Below are 14,701 nucleotides of genomic sequence, written 5' to 3'. Positions count from 1 at the left end.
GTGATGATGATGGTGATGATCATGGTGATAGTGATGATGGTAGTGATCATGGTGATAATGATGGTGATGATGGTGATGATGGTGATGATGGTGATGATCATGCTGATGATCATGGTGATGGTGATAGTGATGATGATGGTGATGGTGATGACAGTGATGATCATGGTGATAATGATGGTGATGGTGATGATGATAGTGATGATGGTGATGATAGTGATGATGATGGTGATGATGGTGATAATGATGGTGATGATGGTGATGGTGATGGTGATGATGGTGATTATCATGGTGGTGAAGATCAATTCGAGTTCTATCAACACAGAGGCAGAAGAATTTGCACCCAGGAGTAGATGGCTAAGAGTAAATTTAATTCGAGAACACACAGAAATGAGTGTGAAGGACTTGGGCACTAAAAGATAAAAAGGGTACCACTTTCATCTGTTCAATGAATCAATCCAGAAAAATTTAATGAACAGCTACTATGTTCCAGGCACAGGGGTACAGTTGGCAAAATGAGCCATAACCCTGACTCCATGGAGTTTACAGTCTGATGGGAGAATCAGACATGAACTAAAGGAGCCCACACCAAATATGAAATTGGAGTCGATCCACGGCCCTGTCTGTGTCCCTACAGGCCAAGTACCACCTCTGTTCAGCAGGCTGGCTGGAGAGTGGGCGGGTGGCCTACCCCACAGCCTATGCCTCCCAGAACTGTGGCTCCGGCGTTGTTGGAATAATTGACTATGGACAAAGAAACAACAAGAGTGAAATGTGGGATGTCTTCTGCTATCGGATGAAAGGTAACTACCCCAGCTACGCTTCAGATTCCAGGCCACGCAGCTGCTGAGCATCCTCAGCCTGGCCAGCCAACCTCCAAGGGAGAGCTGGAGCAGCCCGGGCCCCTCCCTCACCAGAGTGGGACCCTGTGTGCCCCTGCCTTCCAGATGTGAACTGCACCTGCAAGGTGGGCTACGTGGGAGACGGCTTCTCATGCAGTGGGAATCTGTTGCAGGTCCTGACGTCCTTCCCCTCGCTGACGAACTTCCTCACAGTACGTACCCTGTACCCTGTCTGCTTGGTTCTGCCTCAGGGAAGGAGCACTTGCCTCAAGGCTGTGATTCCAGAGGCGGGTCCTTGAAAGAAGCCCCCTGCGCACAGTCACGGTTAAGGGCATGGGCAGGGGACCACACTGCCTGAATTTGCAGCTTGGGTTTGCCACTTGTGGAACCACCTTCGACAAGTTACTTCCCTCTCTGGGCCTCAGTTTCCCCAGTAAAATGGAGAGGATGACAGCCCCAGCCTCCTAGCATGATTGTGATAACGAAAGCACTTAGACCTGTGGCCACACGCGGAAATGGCCACACTGGGGCTAGGTAGTAGGAGCCTCTCTTTTTGCATCTAGAGCAGCTCGAGGGTCTGATCTGCAGGAACGAGACGCTCTTTGGTCTTTGCAGGCCAGGCGGGGCACAGTTAGCTGGGCCGGCCTGGTGACCGGACAGTTATCAACGTGGAGTCAACCTGCACTTAGCACCACCCTTAACAGTCAATTCAGTACTCTACAAGTTATGCCTCGTGAAGAGAAAGCTCCAGTTGGAGAAGGATCTGGTGCTGACAGATCAAAGAACTGAGCTAATAATAACAACTAGATCAAGAATAACATTTCTTGAGCATTTACTTTGCACTGTGCGTGCATGAACCCCTTCAGAGCACTTATAACTCAGCCCACAGAATGTAAGCTCCCTAAGAGAAAGGATTTTCTCTGCAATGTGGCTGGCATATAGTAGGCACTCAATAAACACTTGTTACTAGGAATAAATTCTCATGCAAACTTATGAGGTCACTTCTGCTATTATCCCCACTTTGTAGATAAACTGAGGCTTACCAAGGTCAAGGGCACAGCCACAGAGAGGGAACTAGGCATAAGTGTAGGGCTTACAGGATCAGGGCAGAAGTTAAACCAAGGGCTCCAAAATGGTGAGACTTTATCCACAGACCGAAGTATCCCTCTAACTGTTCTAAAATTCAGGGTTGCCATAAACACACTAAAGACAATCACTCAAACCGGTGTTTCTGCTGTGCGGGAGCTTGGCTTGTGACAGCATTCAGAAAAAAACTGTCGGAACAAGACCCACTGGCTGTGTGCCCCTCAGCAGATTAATTAACTTCTCTGGGCTTCAGTGGACCTGTCGACACAGCGACAAAGTCGAACTGGGTAGTGACGTTTCTTAAACTGTTTCAGCAAGTGTTTATTGAGCACCTCCTACGTGCTTGAGATACATCAGTGAGCAAAATAGACATACAAACTAATAAACAGAATAAATAAGTACACAGTAGTGAATGCTAGGAGGTGATTATATATACTGTGGGGGGAAAGGAGGGGAAGGGTGGCGTAGAGTGGGGGAAGGGTACCACCACAGGGTTCCCATTGCAGGGTGATAAGGGACGGCCTTCGTCAGAAGAGGACACCTGAGGCGCGGGAGTTAGCCATGCAGATGTGGGGCAAGAACAGTCCAGGCAGAAGGATGAAAGGCAAGAGTGGCCACACAAGTTTGAAGAATGGCAAAGAAGCCGGTGTGGCTGGAGCCGAGTGAGGGACGGAGGGGCCAGCTGCGCCCAGGGGCAGCGGGGCAACAGGGTCCAGGTGGTTTGGGCCTCATGGGCCGTTCCTCGTAAGGCCTTTGGTTTTCCTGTGAGTGAAGTGCAGGCCACTGCGAGGTTTCAACAAGAGGAGACTCAAAATTTGACTTCGATTTCAGAGGACTGCCTGGGTGGCCATGTTAAGAATGGTCTTGATTCTGTGATGTGGCTGTGATGTGGTAGGCTTCGTAGAGGAAAGAAAAAGTGCTCCTAAAATTCTGCCAAGAGGCGGCCAGGAGAAACAGCAGCTGGAGGTGGGGCCAACGTCAGGAACATTCCCGGATGGGTGGTGCCCCGCGACCGCCCTCCCTGACCATCCCCTCCCGTCCCACCCCCCCCACCGCCACCCCAACCCTTGCACACCAGAGCTGATCACTCTTTCCTCTCCCCAGGAGGTGTTGGCCTATTCCAACAGCTCAGCCAGAGGCCGGGCATTTCTGACCCACCTGACAGACCTGTCGCTCCGCGGTACCCTCTTTGTGCCACACAACAGTGGGCTGGCGGAGAACGAGGTGAGGCGGGGGCCTGCCATCCGTGCTTCAGACTGGTGCTTCGCCAGGATCTGTTGTCTGTCGCCACAAGTCACCCCAAAACTCAGTGGCTACGCAGGTGCTCGGCTCACACCGCGGTGGTCCTGGCCGGGCCTGCTCACGGGTCTGTGATGGCCTGGCCATCCGCCGACGGAGGCCTCCCGCCCTCCAGAGGACCAGCCCAGGCATGTTCTTCTGGTGCTGGCAGCAAGTGGTAATTAGGAACAAGCCCCCATGTGGTCACATTGGCTAAGAGGCCACTGGTCCAACAGGTCATGCGGCTGAGCCCAAAGCCAGAGTGGGAAGCGCTCAGAGTTACGTGGCAAAGGGCATGAATGCAGGAGGGGTGCAGAAGCAGAGCCCCGGATGCAGGCAGTCCAGCACACGAGCCTTCCTCACATCCGGGCACGCGGAGGGGACGGCAGTTCCACACAGGTGGCTGACCGCAGGCTCTGGCAGCCCCCAGCCCTGTCCCACCCGAGGGCTGAGAGGAGCGGGACCTCTGCCCACGGCTCCCCACTCGAGACCCAGCCTTCCTGAGGACGATCTCAGTACCACAGGCTAGCTAGAGGTGCACCTCTGGCAGAGCCCAGACAAGCAAAAGCCTGAGGGAAGCTTGACATTCCTCCTCTCCACGTGGAGGCAGAAAACCAAGGCCATGAGAAGTGATTTTTTTTCTTTGTCATCCTTAGTATTAAAAGTAAAATTGCCTGGCTTCTACAGACCATTCTTATGTTTCTCCTCTCCTCTCAGACGCTGTCTGGGCGGGACATTGAGCACCACCTCGCCAATGTCAGCATCTTTTTTTACAATGACCTTGTCAACGGTACCGTCCTGCAGACTAAGCTGGGAAGTCAGCTCCTCATCACCTCCAGCCAGAACCAGCAACAACCGGTATGAAAAATCTTCTGGATTCACTGGCAGAACTGGAGAGAATACATGCAAAGCTCGCAGCGTGCAGTAGGGGCTTAATAGATGGCAGCTATTATAATGTGAAAGTAAACACTAAACCTGCAGTCCGGGCACGGTGTTAGCTGTGCACGGTAGGACACCATGCCGTTAGGCAGCCCCTACCCCTTGGGGAGGAAACCACTGGTGACCACCAGCCCTGGAAACTGGTAATGATGACTGAGGAACTTTACATGAAACCATTTTTATTTTTATTTTTAAAGATTTTATTTATTTGACAGAGAGAGACACAGCGTGAGAGGGAGCACAAGCAGGGGGAGTGGGAGAGGGAGAAGCAGGCTTCCCGCGGAGCAGGGAGCCCGATGCGGGGCTCGATCCCAGGACCCTGGGACCATGACCTGAGCCAAAGGCAGACGCTTAACGACTGAGCGACCCAGGCACCCCTACATGAAACCATTTTTAAAGCTTTCTGACTCTCCGCCTCTGTTTCACGTGGTGGTGGTGGTGATGCTGTTGGTGAGGACAGGCATGGTGACACGATCGTGAGAGTCATGTTAGTGATGGTGATGACGGTGATGGTGGTAGTGGCAGTGATGATCATGACAGCCACGGTTTCAGAATCATAGGCACTTGTGAGGGTTCAGTGACTCCATGCTTGTGGCATGTGAGAACAGTGCGTGCTCGGTAGCAAGTGCCAAATGAGTATTATTTTTTAATATTTACCTGATCAATGATTTCTTTTACTGAAAATTAGTGGTTTAGACCAATGTTTCTCAAATTTTAACCTGCATTTGAATCAGCTAGAGATTTGCTGAAATGCAGATCATAAATAATTCGGCAGGTGGAGTATGGGGACCTCAGGTTCCGCATTTCTAATGAACTCTCAAGTGATGCCCAACCACAAGACAGTAGATCATGCTTTGATTAGCAGGGGATAAGATCACTTAAAAATCCATTTTCTAACAGCTCAGTGTGATGTTCAGAGCAGTGGACCCGAAGTCCAGAGGCTTAGGGTTGGCCATCTGCTACCTACGTGATCTTGGACAAATCATTTTCTCTCTGAACTCTCATCTGGTAGACAAGTTGGTGGGACAGAATGGCCCCTTGGGTTCCCTGCAGTTCTTCAACCTGCCTTGTAGCCCAAGGGCAACTAATGTGTCTTGTGCTGCCCATCAGTAACAATAGGCCTGACACCTGGGCTGCAGGACCTGGGAGAAACTGAGCAACTTCCTTTCATAGAGGGGTTGCCCACATGGGGCAAAGAGGCAGATGGCCACAGATCTCCACCAGCCCCCCTCTCGTTTCCCCAGGAGACCAGGTTTGTTGATGGAAGAGCCATTCTGCAGTGGGACATCTTTGCCTCCAATGGGATCATTCATGTTATTTCCAGGCCTTTAAAAGCACCCCCTGCCCCACTGGTGAGTATCCAGGGCTCCTGGGTGGGGGGAGTCCAATGTCCACTCCCCAAGAGGCAAACTGTAGCTAGAAGCTCTGTCTCCTCTCCTCTGGAGATGGGAGGAGCCTCCCACAGGTGGCCTCAGAGATTGAGGCCCTGGTTCATCCCACCCCTGCTCTGGTGCATTAGCAACACAACACCTGTCACTGTTGATATTTGTTGAGTGAATGGGCCATTAGAGAAGCCACTGGAAGGGGAGTAGGAAATCCTGAGCTCTGGTGTGTCTGCTCCACTTTATTAGCTGTGCAACCTTGGACAAGTCTCTGACCCCATTTTTCTCATCTGCAAAATGGGGGGGGGGTCGTAATGCTGACCCCCCTGGGTTCTTGGGAGGATTATGAGTCGATAAATATAAAAATTAGGACAGTCCTTGGCACACAGTATGGGCTATATGAGGGTGGGTTGGTTGGTGGTGTTAGTATCCTGCTTTCTAAAAGGCGGGGGCGAGGGTCGGTGAGCCCAGCTGTTTTCTGGGAAGCTCCATAGCATAGTGGTTAAGTGCACCAGCTCTGTAGCCAGGCTGGCTTCCAAGCCCACCTACCTCTACTCCTCACTGGCTGTGTGATACTGGGCAAAGCACTTACCCTCTCTGGGCCTCGGTTGCCCCATATAAAAATGGCAACAGTAATACTTGTCCCTATCTCTAGGGGCTCTTATAGGTTTAACTGGATTATGTCATGGAAGGGGCTTAGACAGACCCTGGCAGTAGAAAGGGCTAAATACATGTTAGCTATCTTATCCTTATTTTTATCCCAACCGGCCCCACATGCCTCGGGCCAGCAAGAGTGCAGTGGGCTCCAGAAAGCTCTCCTCTCCGGGCAAGGCACCAGGTTTAAGTATCACCCCTCCCCTTTCTGCGGGCAGGCTTCAGTGCACACCGGCATGGGAACAGGGATATTCTTTGCCACCGTCCTGGTCTTTGGAGCCGCCACTTTGGCTGCATATTCTTACTTTCGGCTAAACCGAAGAACAGTTGGCTTCCAGCGTTTTGAGGTAAGAGAGACACGGGAACATGGTGACAGGGGAGACTGGAGCCCAGCCCGACTGGCCGCTTCACAGAACTCACCCCCGGGGAGCTGGGGGCTTGGCTGGGAGGCATGTTCACCAGGGGCCCAGAAGCCCCCGCACCTTGGAGGATTCCGAGACAGGGACCCGCTCTGATTGGCGGGGGTGGAGGACAGGGTCGGGGACCCGCACGGTCAGGCCTCCCTCTGCAGCCAGCCTCAAACTGGTGAACCCGCAGGGAGGTCAGCAGGTCTCGGCTGAGCAGGGGTGCCCCCCGGGGGCTGGGTGTGGCCGCGTGGAGGTCAGCGGGTCTCCGCTGAGCAGGGGGGCCCCCCGGGGGCCGGGTGTGGCCGCGTGGAGGTCAGCGGGCCTCGGCTGAGCAGGGGGGCCCCCTGGGGGCCGGGTGTGGCCACAGCACAGCAGCTGAGCACCCTCCCCTCTGTGCTGTCCGCCCCTGCGCAGCCCAGCCTCTTTTTCAGCTGCCTCCCCCAGACCATTCCCTCCTCGCAGAGCAGATGCCTATTCATAAGCTCCAGCATCTCTACCACAGTGTGCGTGCTGTGGGAGTCCTTTCTTACTAAGTTCAAGGACAGGCAAAGCCACTCCAGGGTGATAGGAGCCAGAAGGGCAGTTACCCTGGGTGGGATGGGGTCCTGCGGGCATGGGCGTGAGGACGCTTCCTGGGGAAGGGGCAGGGGATGGAAACACCCTGTGTGCGGGTTTGGGTGGCCATCACACTTGGACGGACATAGGAAGTCACTGAGCCCAGCACTTAAGAGGGGTGCACGTGGTTAATGTAAATCAGAAGAAAAGGCCCCCAGAGGAGGAGGGGGGCGGGGCTTGCTTTACCCGCCAGCTGGGATGAGCCTCTCCTGCCCTGGGGACACCGTCAGCCTGTGCGTGTCTTCCCCAGCAGTCGGAGGAGGATATCAACGTCGCGGCTCTTGGCAAGCAGCAGCCTGAGAATATACCAAACCCCTTGTATGAGAGCACCCCGTCCGCTGCCCCACAGCCTTGCTGCGACCGCTTCATGGTGAGTCGGCCTCTTTACCTAGGCATGGATGCAGTTGGGATGCGGGAGAATGAGGTTTCCAGCAAATCCAATTGGAAAGCTTTGCACCAAGGAAAGCACATTTCCAGAATGTGTCTCGGGGCAACAAGCCTAAAAGCCAGTATCGAAAGCTGACTGAAGCCAAGTGGCTGTTCAGTGTCCTTGGGTTCTTCGGGGCGACGTTTCCAACAATCAGAGGTAATAGGGGAGCAGAGAATGCTCACCCCCCACCTCGTGACCAGGTGAGAAGTGGTTTGTCACACAAAGAAATCTTGGGCTGCATTCTGCTGCAAACATTATGAGGTAGCCAGTGCAAAGTAAGACTCAGACCTTAAAAAGTGGTTTTTTTTCCTTATGTTATGCTTTAAACTTATATTTACATTGTTGGGGTCCCTGGCTGGCTCAGTTGGTAGAGCGTGCAATTCTTGATCCCAGGGCCGTGAGTTCAAGGCCCACATTAAGCATGGAGCCTACTTAAAAAAAAATTTTTTTTTAATAAACTTTTCTTTACATGGTTGCCAAAATTTTTCTGCCCATTGTCAGAGCTGCTTCTTGCCTTTGGAACTATGTTCCTTTTGATGGCAGCAGGCTGGGTCCAAGGACCCAGAGGGGGTCCCATAGGACCAGCCAAGAGGGTCGGTGGCTTCAAGCAAGATGGAAATCAAACACAAGCCAGCGGGAAGTAGTGAGAGCAGGGTTTATTGAAGATACAGAGAGGGCAGATACACATGGAGTGCCTGGGACACGCAGAAAGAAGAAAGGAACATGAGTCTTGTCTTTGTTCTGGGTCTGGAGCTTTTATTGAGGACAGTGGTCTGGTGTATAAGTCCCCTCAGGCATCCCAGAACTGGTCAGAATAAAGACCAGGGCCCAGGTGTTAGTCCTTAGAGCCAGGGGGCCTTGGCCTGGAGATGTCCGGCTGCTGGTGGCCTGGAGAGCACGTATGATAACTTAGTCCAGTCATTCTCACCTGGTCCTTCCTTAGATGTTACCTGTTCTAGAGAAATCATGAACTCCTTGTCCCTTCCACGGAAGACATACACTATTTGCATTACGAGGCATGTGTAAGGTGTGGTGGGGATGCAGGTCCTAGCGAGAGTAGAAGCAGGAAAAGGAGCAAAAGCAGATTTTTACGGAGTCCTTCGGTTTCCCTGTCTCACTCTGATCAGGTCTTTTATATCTAGAGGGACATGTTCTGCTCTGGTATTCCAGGAAATAACCGTTTGTTTCTAGTTAGTGATCCCTGAGCTTGGATGGAGCTCCACTGATTTCAACCCAGGGGAAGCCCACAGCAGGGTACCCCCTTCACACCGAAGGTGGAAGGTACACCCTGCCCATAGACTATTACCAGGTCTGGACTGAGAAGCTAAGAATAAAATTTAATTCTTCCTTTTACATGAAGATAAGAAAAATTGACAGCTAGTATGTACCTCAGCAGACTGAGCTGATAGCATTACTCAGGTTCAAGGAAATCACCTGAATCTGGGCTGTTGGTCTAGAACCCTCAAAAAGAAGTAATGGGGTGGCTCAGTTGGTTAAGCGTCATCTGCCTTCGGCTTGGGTCATGATCCTGGAGTCCTGGGATCGAGCCCCGCATCGCTTCTCCCTCTGCCCCTCACCCCGCTCCTTCTCTCCCTCTCACACACTCTCTCTCTCTTAAATGAAAATCTTAAAAAAAAAAAAAAAGTAACCAAAGCCAGAGAGCCACTGTGATTGTTTTATGCATGTACATATGCTGTCCCTCCCCTCAAGACTTTATTATGGCTGTCGCATTCTTGCAAGTTGGCACTGAAACATTACCGAAATATTTTATTGCGCCATTTTTCAGCTCATACAGTGCAACAGACGTTTTTGTTCTTCTGCAGTGAACCAAACATAAATGTCTTGTGTTCTCAGTGCCCGTGGTAGCAATAGATTTAAAAATAACCAGATCATATCCTATTTTGTTTTTCTAATCAAACCCATGTAAAAGTTTCCCCATCCAAATTGAAAGGGTAAGTTCAGCCGTGCGCTTATTAACTAGTAGTTTATTTCTGCAAGCACTGTTATGTTGAAATCAACCTCATTTAAAAAGTTGGTGGGGCGGGGGGGAGGGGGTATCCATCTCATTCCGTGCTCTTCACGCCTTCTCAGCTGCCTGTCCTCTTCTGGGGGCTCCGTCCACACCACGCAGGAAAGAGTCTCTGGAAGCAGGAGAGAGTGTGTCCCAAATGCAGGAGTCAGATGAACCTTTCTAATCAGACCAGGTGGCAAACATGTTCCAGGAACAGAAGTCCTAAGCCAAGGGTGCCATCCCCAGAAGGGACGCCCTCCATTCTCCTATCTTTTATGTTGAAGGTGGGGTGCCCATACAATATTTATGGCCAATCCAGACATCCGGAACACATCCCTTATGCAAATTAACTACACTTCGGTGCCAATCAGAGCTGCAGACAGCACAGGGCGTGGGCGCTGCCTCCAGAGTATGGTTTCTGATTGGACTCCCTCAAATGCTCAAGAGCTGACCTGGGTTGACAAAGAATGTTTAATCTGAAAGCAGTTTTTGGTAATCATATTAATAGCCACCTTTTGTAGGGTGTGTGTACCTTCCTTAATGCAGTATTAATTTAATCCTCATACTTCCCTGTGAGGAAAATATTATTATGGCCTTTTACTGATGAGGAAAAACAGCCAGAATGGAAATGATCTGTTCGGAGCCCATAAGCTTCAAGCAGCAGTGACCACCCCAGAACCATCATATCGTCCTGCCCTCCTACCACACACACGTGTTCACAGGGCACTTGAAGAAGAATTGTTTTAGGCTATGGGGAAGGAAGAAGTTTTCCTCCACCCTCTTAGGGTCCCTGGCTGGATCTGAAAAGTAATCTAACAGATACAGGGAAAAAGCATATAAACTTTATGGACAGTCTACATGTACCTGGGAGCCTTCATGAGAGAATGAAGACCTGAAGTAAGCAGAGCAGGAACCTTTTCTATCTTTTATACAAAGAAACAACACATTTGTGAAGAACTGACAAGACAAAGGCTTGGGCTTGGGGGAGTAGGAAGCTAAAGAGTTTAACCAGGTTGTTTGTATGGATTTCCTGGCCCCAAATTCCTGTCTCTAGGTGATCAGCATCTTCTTTCCTCCTGGTGCAGGGAAGGTTTTATGACCTGTTCAGAGGAAAAGGGGCGAGGGAGGTGGGGAAGGTCAGAGTAACCATCCTACTTCTGCTGTTTTTTCAAAAATTCCTTCAGTTTAAGATATTTAAACTGCCAAGGTACCATATTTGGGGATAGCTGTTCTGAACCGCTTCAAGGCCTCAGACCAGGGGCCAGAAGGAATGCTCAGCCTAGAAAGATCCGACAAGCAGAAGGGCCTGCACCCAGTGTTTCAGAGACCTCTCTTTTCCAGGACGCTGAAGACCAGCAGCTGGACAACAGTGACCCCCTGGGGGCGCTGTGAGGGCCCAGACCTGCTGTGGCCAGCCACCCCCCTCAGCCATCTGCCCACCCACCCGAGCCTCCTCAAAAAGGCTGTCAACTGTGAATCCTCAGCACCAGTTGCCTTTTGGAAAGTAAGGTCCTTTCACACTTTAAAGTATGAAGCACTCAAGCCATACCTCATCTCTTTGGTTAATCTGGGGGATTACTTTGTTTCTGTGGGTGAGGGGCCATGTTAAACCTACCCATCAACCCCGGGGGACTATCCCTCCACTGTCCTTCCTTTGTACCTTTAGACGGCACTTAAGTACGTTCTCCCCAACACTATGACCTTATCTCCTTTCCCTGTTAGATTGTAAGCATCCAAAGGCAGGGACCTGCCTCATTCATCTTTGTATCTCGGGGTCTGGTACATGCAATGTGCTCAATAAATGTTTATGGAAGAGAATTAAAGTCAACGGAACAAATCTGGTGTTTGGGGAAACAAAAATACTGTTTGCCACAGGAAGGGTCAAAGTTTGAAGGTAAAATCCACTTACTGGGGCTAATTAGGGCCTTTTCATTTAGCCAACACCTGTCTTATAAAGTCTTCTTTCTCAATTCTGTTTCGTTTGCTTGTTTGTGTTTAAGAAGACATGATAACCACAGTGAGATCCCACTTCATGCTCACTGGGGCGGCTAGAATCACAACGACAGATAATAACAAGTGTTGGCAAGGATGTGGAGAAATCAGACCCCTCACACATTGCTGGGGGGAAAGTAAAATGGTGCAGCCACATGGAGAAGGTTTGACAGTTCCTCAAAAACTTAAACACAGTGTTACCATGTGATCCAGAAATCCCTCTCCTGGGTATATACCCAGGAGAAATGGAAAACATGTCCATGTGATAACTTACATATGTGTTCTCATGGCAACATTATTCATAATAACCAGAAAGTAGAAACAACCCAAATGTCCGTCATCTTCTGAATGGATAGCCAAATGGTGGTATATCCCTCCAGTGAAATCACATTCTGCCCTACAAGGGAACGAAGTACTGATGATGCATGCCAACAACACAGAGAGAACCTGAAAATGCCATGTGCTAAGAAGGCAGAACGCAAAAGGCCACATACTGTATGACTCCACCTGTATGAAATTTCCAGAAGAGGCAAATTCATAGAAAATAGATTAGTGATTGCCAGGGACAGGGAGTGAGGAAAATGTTCTAGAATTTTCCAGTGGTGATGCATGGACTCAGGACAGTTTTTTACTGTGCACGACTCGCCCAAGCAGTGCAGGATGTCTACCCGACCAGGCCCCTGCCCTCAAAAGGCCAGAAGTGCCCTTCCATCACCATGACAACCGACACCCTCCAACCCACCCGCCACACACTTCCAAATGGTCCCTAGGGGGCAGGGCTGGCCAGCTTTGGGAATCACTGCTGGGACAGAGAAGTAAAAGGTTGGGTTGAGCAGACCTCTGACTCTCCTTTTGGCCCAATAACTGTTCCACGTCCTCAGGGTTTTTGCTGAGTCAGGTGAGACATTCTGGAGGCTCCAGTGTCTTTTAAGTTTTTTCCCAACTCCAGGAAAGGAAAGAAGTCCCAGGTTCAGGCACAGGAACAGCTTACCGTCTCCTCTGGGACAACATGCCATGATGAAAGCAAGGCCATGTTTCTGGGAGATCGCTCCCCAAAAAGAATGAGAGACAAATTCCTCAGTGAGTCCTCCGGTACCACCATCACAGGGACAAAAAGGCAAGCGATTGAAAGGAAGACCAGCAGGCCATCCATGGAAGAAGTGAATGAGACAAAGGTCCTGGCACATCGAGACGTCAAGGACATTAAGGAAGTTAAATACATGTGCATGCGCGTGCACACACATACACGGTTTTTAAAAAATAAGCTTTTCAAAATATTTATAAATTTATCCAAAACCCAGTAGTGATTTGACTTCACTGCGTTTTCTCTTAATTTAGTATTATTCAGGAGTTTCTTCCCGTAAAACACAGCTTCCAATTTTTAGCTTTCCTGGCAATTTGATTGCAAACATGTGGATGACCACATCCTCTCCTGGCTGTCAAAGAAGGAACACCCGTGGGGGCACAGCAGTTCCAGGGGGACATCTGCTGCCTACCTGGTCTGAGCTCGTGCCCATTTTCCGTCTGTGCCTTCACTACACAGTCTTCCGGCTCTGCAAACGAGCCAGTGTGCCTTGCTGGGGTGCTGGGACAGAAGGGGTGAGAAATGAACCACACATCTTCCTCCCCGTCTCACCGGGGTGTTCTTTTCTGGGTACAGTAGAATTTGATAATTTGATATGGTTTTGCCGCTAAGGCACACAAAAACAGACGACTTACAATGAGCTAGACGACACAATTCAAACTTTTATTTGGCAAGAAGTTCAATCCTATCACATAAAATCAACATGTAGAATAAATAGCAAATTCACATCCAGAATAAATAGCAAGTCTACTTAGTTCTCACGTATGGCACCTGAGACCACTCTACAGGCACACTCTGTCATTCTATTAAATACTTGGAACACGGTTTCCTCAGGGTTCAAGCCTGTGGCGCTAAAAAAAAGTACAGAAGCACTGTAGCGGGTTGGCTGCCCCGGGAAGCAGACACGGAGTGAGGTGTCCATGCGGGACGAGTTCGGGCAAGTGTTCTTGGGAACAACACCTGCGAACGGAGAAGGAACGAGAAGGGCAGGAAGCAGGGCTGGAGTTGGAGGCTCCAAGGAAGGGGGCGTGACCTCGTCTGAGGCAGGGCTTTCAGTGGGGGAAGCTCTCGAACAGGGCCACCAGCTGAGGATGGGGAGCCAGCAGCTGACCCAGCAGCTGGGGGGAAAAGGCCTTCGGTTCTGAAGGGTGTTCTGGGCAGCCAAGCCCATCCCCCTCTACGAGCACAATCACCAGTCAGTGCAGCGAGGGATGGCCAACTGGTGCCTGAGCCTGGCCGTTCAATTACACACAACGGTTACGCCATGTGCCAGAAACACCGGCCACAGATGCACGGATGCCCAGAGAGCAGGGGAGTGTGGCGCGCTCACCTACAGAACTCTCTCCCAGCTGCACCCAGCTCTGAGGTGGTCATCTGCGTGCTTTCAGCGAGGTCCTGGTGCCGTAGCCTCCAACACAAGCCACTAGCGCAGGGGTGGGCAAACTACGGCCGGAGAGCCAAATCTAGCCTGCAGCTGTTTTTGTAAATCAGGTTGTGATGGAACACAGCGTGCCCGTTCCCAGAGCCCTGGCAACAGAAAATGGCCCGCAAAGCTGCAAGTGCTTCCTCGCTGGCCCTTTTACAGGCAACGCCGGCGGAACCCTGCAAGAGAGAAACTTCTCTCCCTTGCCTCGCCTTAACCCACGAGGGTGTTAAAGGTTAGCTGAATTTGAGGCCAGGCTCCCAAATGCTAATGCAAAAAAAAAAAGAGAGAGAATTGCTATAAAAGGAAATTAGTCTTAAGAGGGCAAAATACAGACTCCCTAGTAGCTGAATAGAGCAATCAAGGAACCCTGCCTCTGGCCAAACGTAGTCTCAAAGCCTTCTGGACAAGGGCCCCCGGGGTGGGTCTTTGGCAGCAAATGAGCCTGCGGCACAGGGAATCAAGTCCAATATTTAGCACATTCTAAGGCTTAAAGGGCCTTTGGGAGGAAGAGAGAGGAAAAGCCATTTAGTTCCCGCAAAGCTAAATTAGTGAGGAGGA

General features: G+C 50.7%; 1 protein-coding gene across 1 annotated transcript in view; it reads left to right on the top strand.

Annotated features, from left to right (window-relative positions):
- STAB2 (stabilin 2) overlaps positions 1–11,033 on the top strand; it is a 145,665-nt gene extending 134,632 nt beyond the window's left edge. Inside the window, 8 exon segments of the mRNA XM_021687579.1 lie at positions 635–800; positions 945–1,051; positions 3,030–3,149; positions 3,921–4,061; positions 5,387–5,494; positions 6,397–6,525; positions 7,454–7,570; positions 10,983–11,033. Coding sequence (XP_021543254.1) covers positions 635–800; positions 945–1,051; positions 3,030–3,149; positions 3,921–4,061; positions 5,387–5,494; positions 6,397–6,525; positions 7,454–7,570; positions 10,983–11,033 — 939 coding nt within the window.
- Positions 11,034–14,701: the final 3,668 nt, after the last annotated feature.

Source organism: Neomonachus schauinslandi, chromosome 5 (assembly GCF_002201575.2).
Source record: "Neomonachus schauinslandi chromosome 5, ASM220157v2, whole genome shotgun sequence".
Classification (NCBI taxonomy): domain Eukaryota; kingdom Metazoa; phylum Chordata; class Mammalia; order Carnivora; family Phocidae; genus Neomonachus; species Neomonachus schauinslandi.
This window is presented reverse-complemented; position numbering and strand designations above follow the sequence as displayed.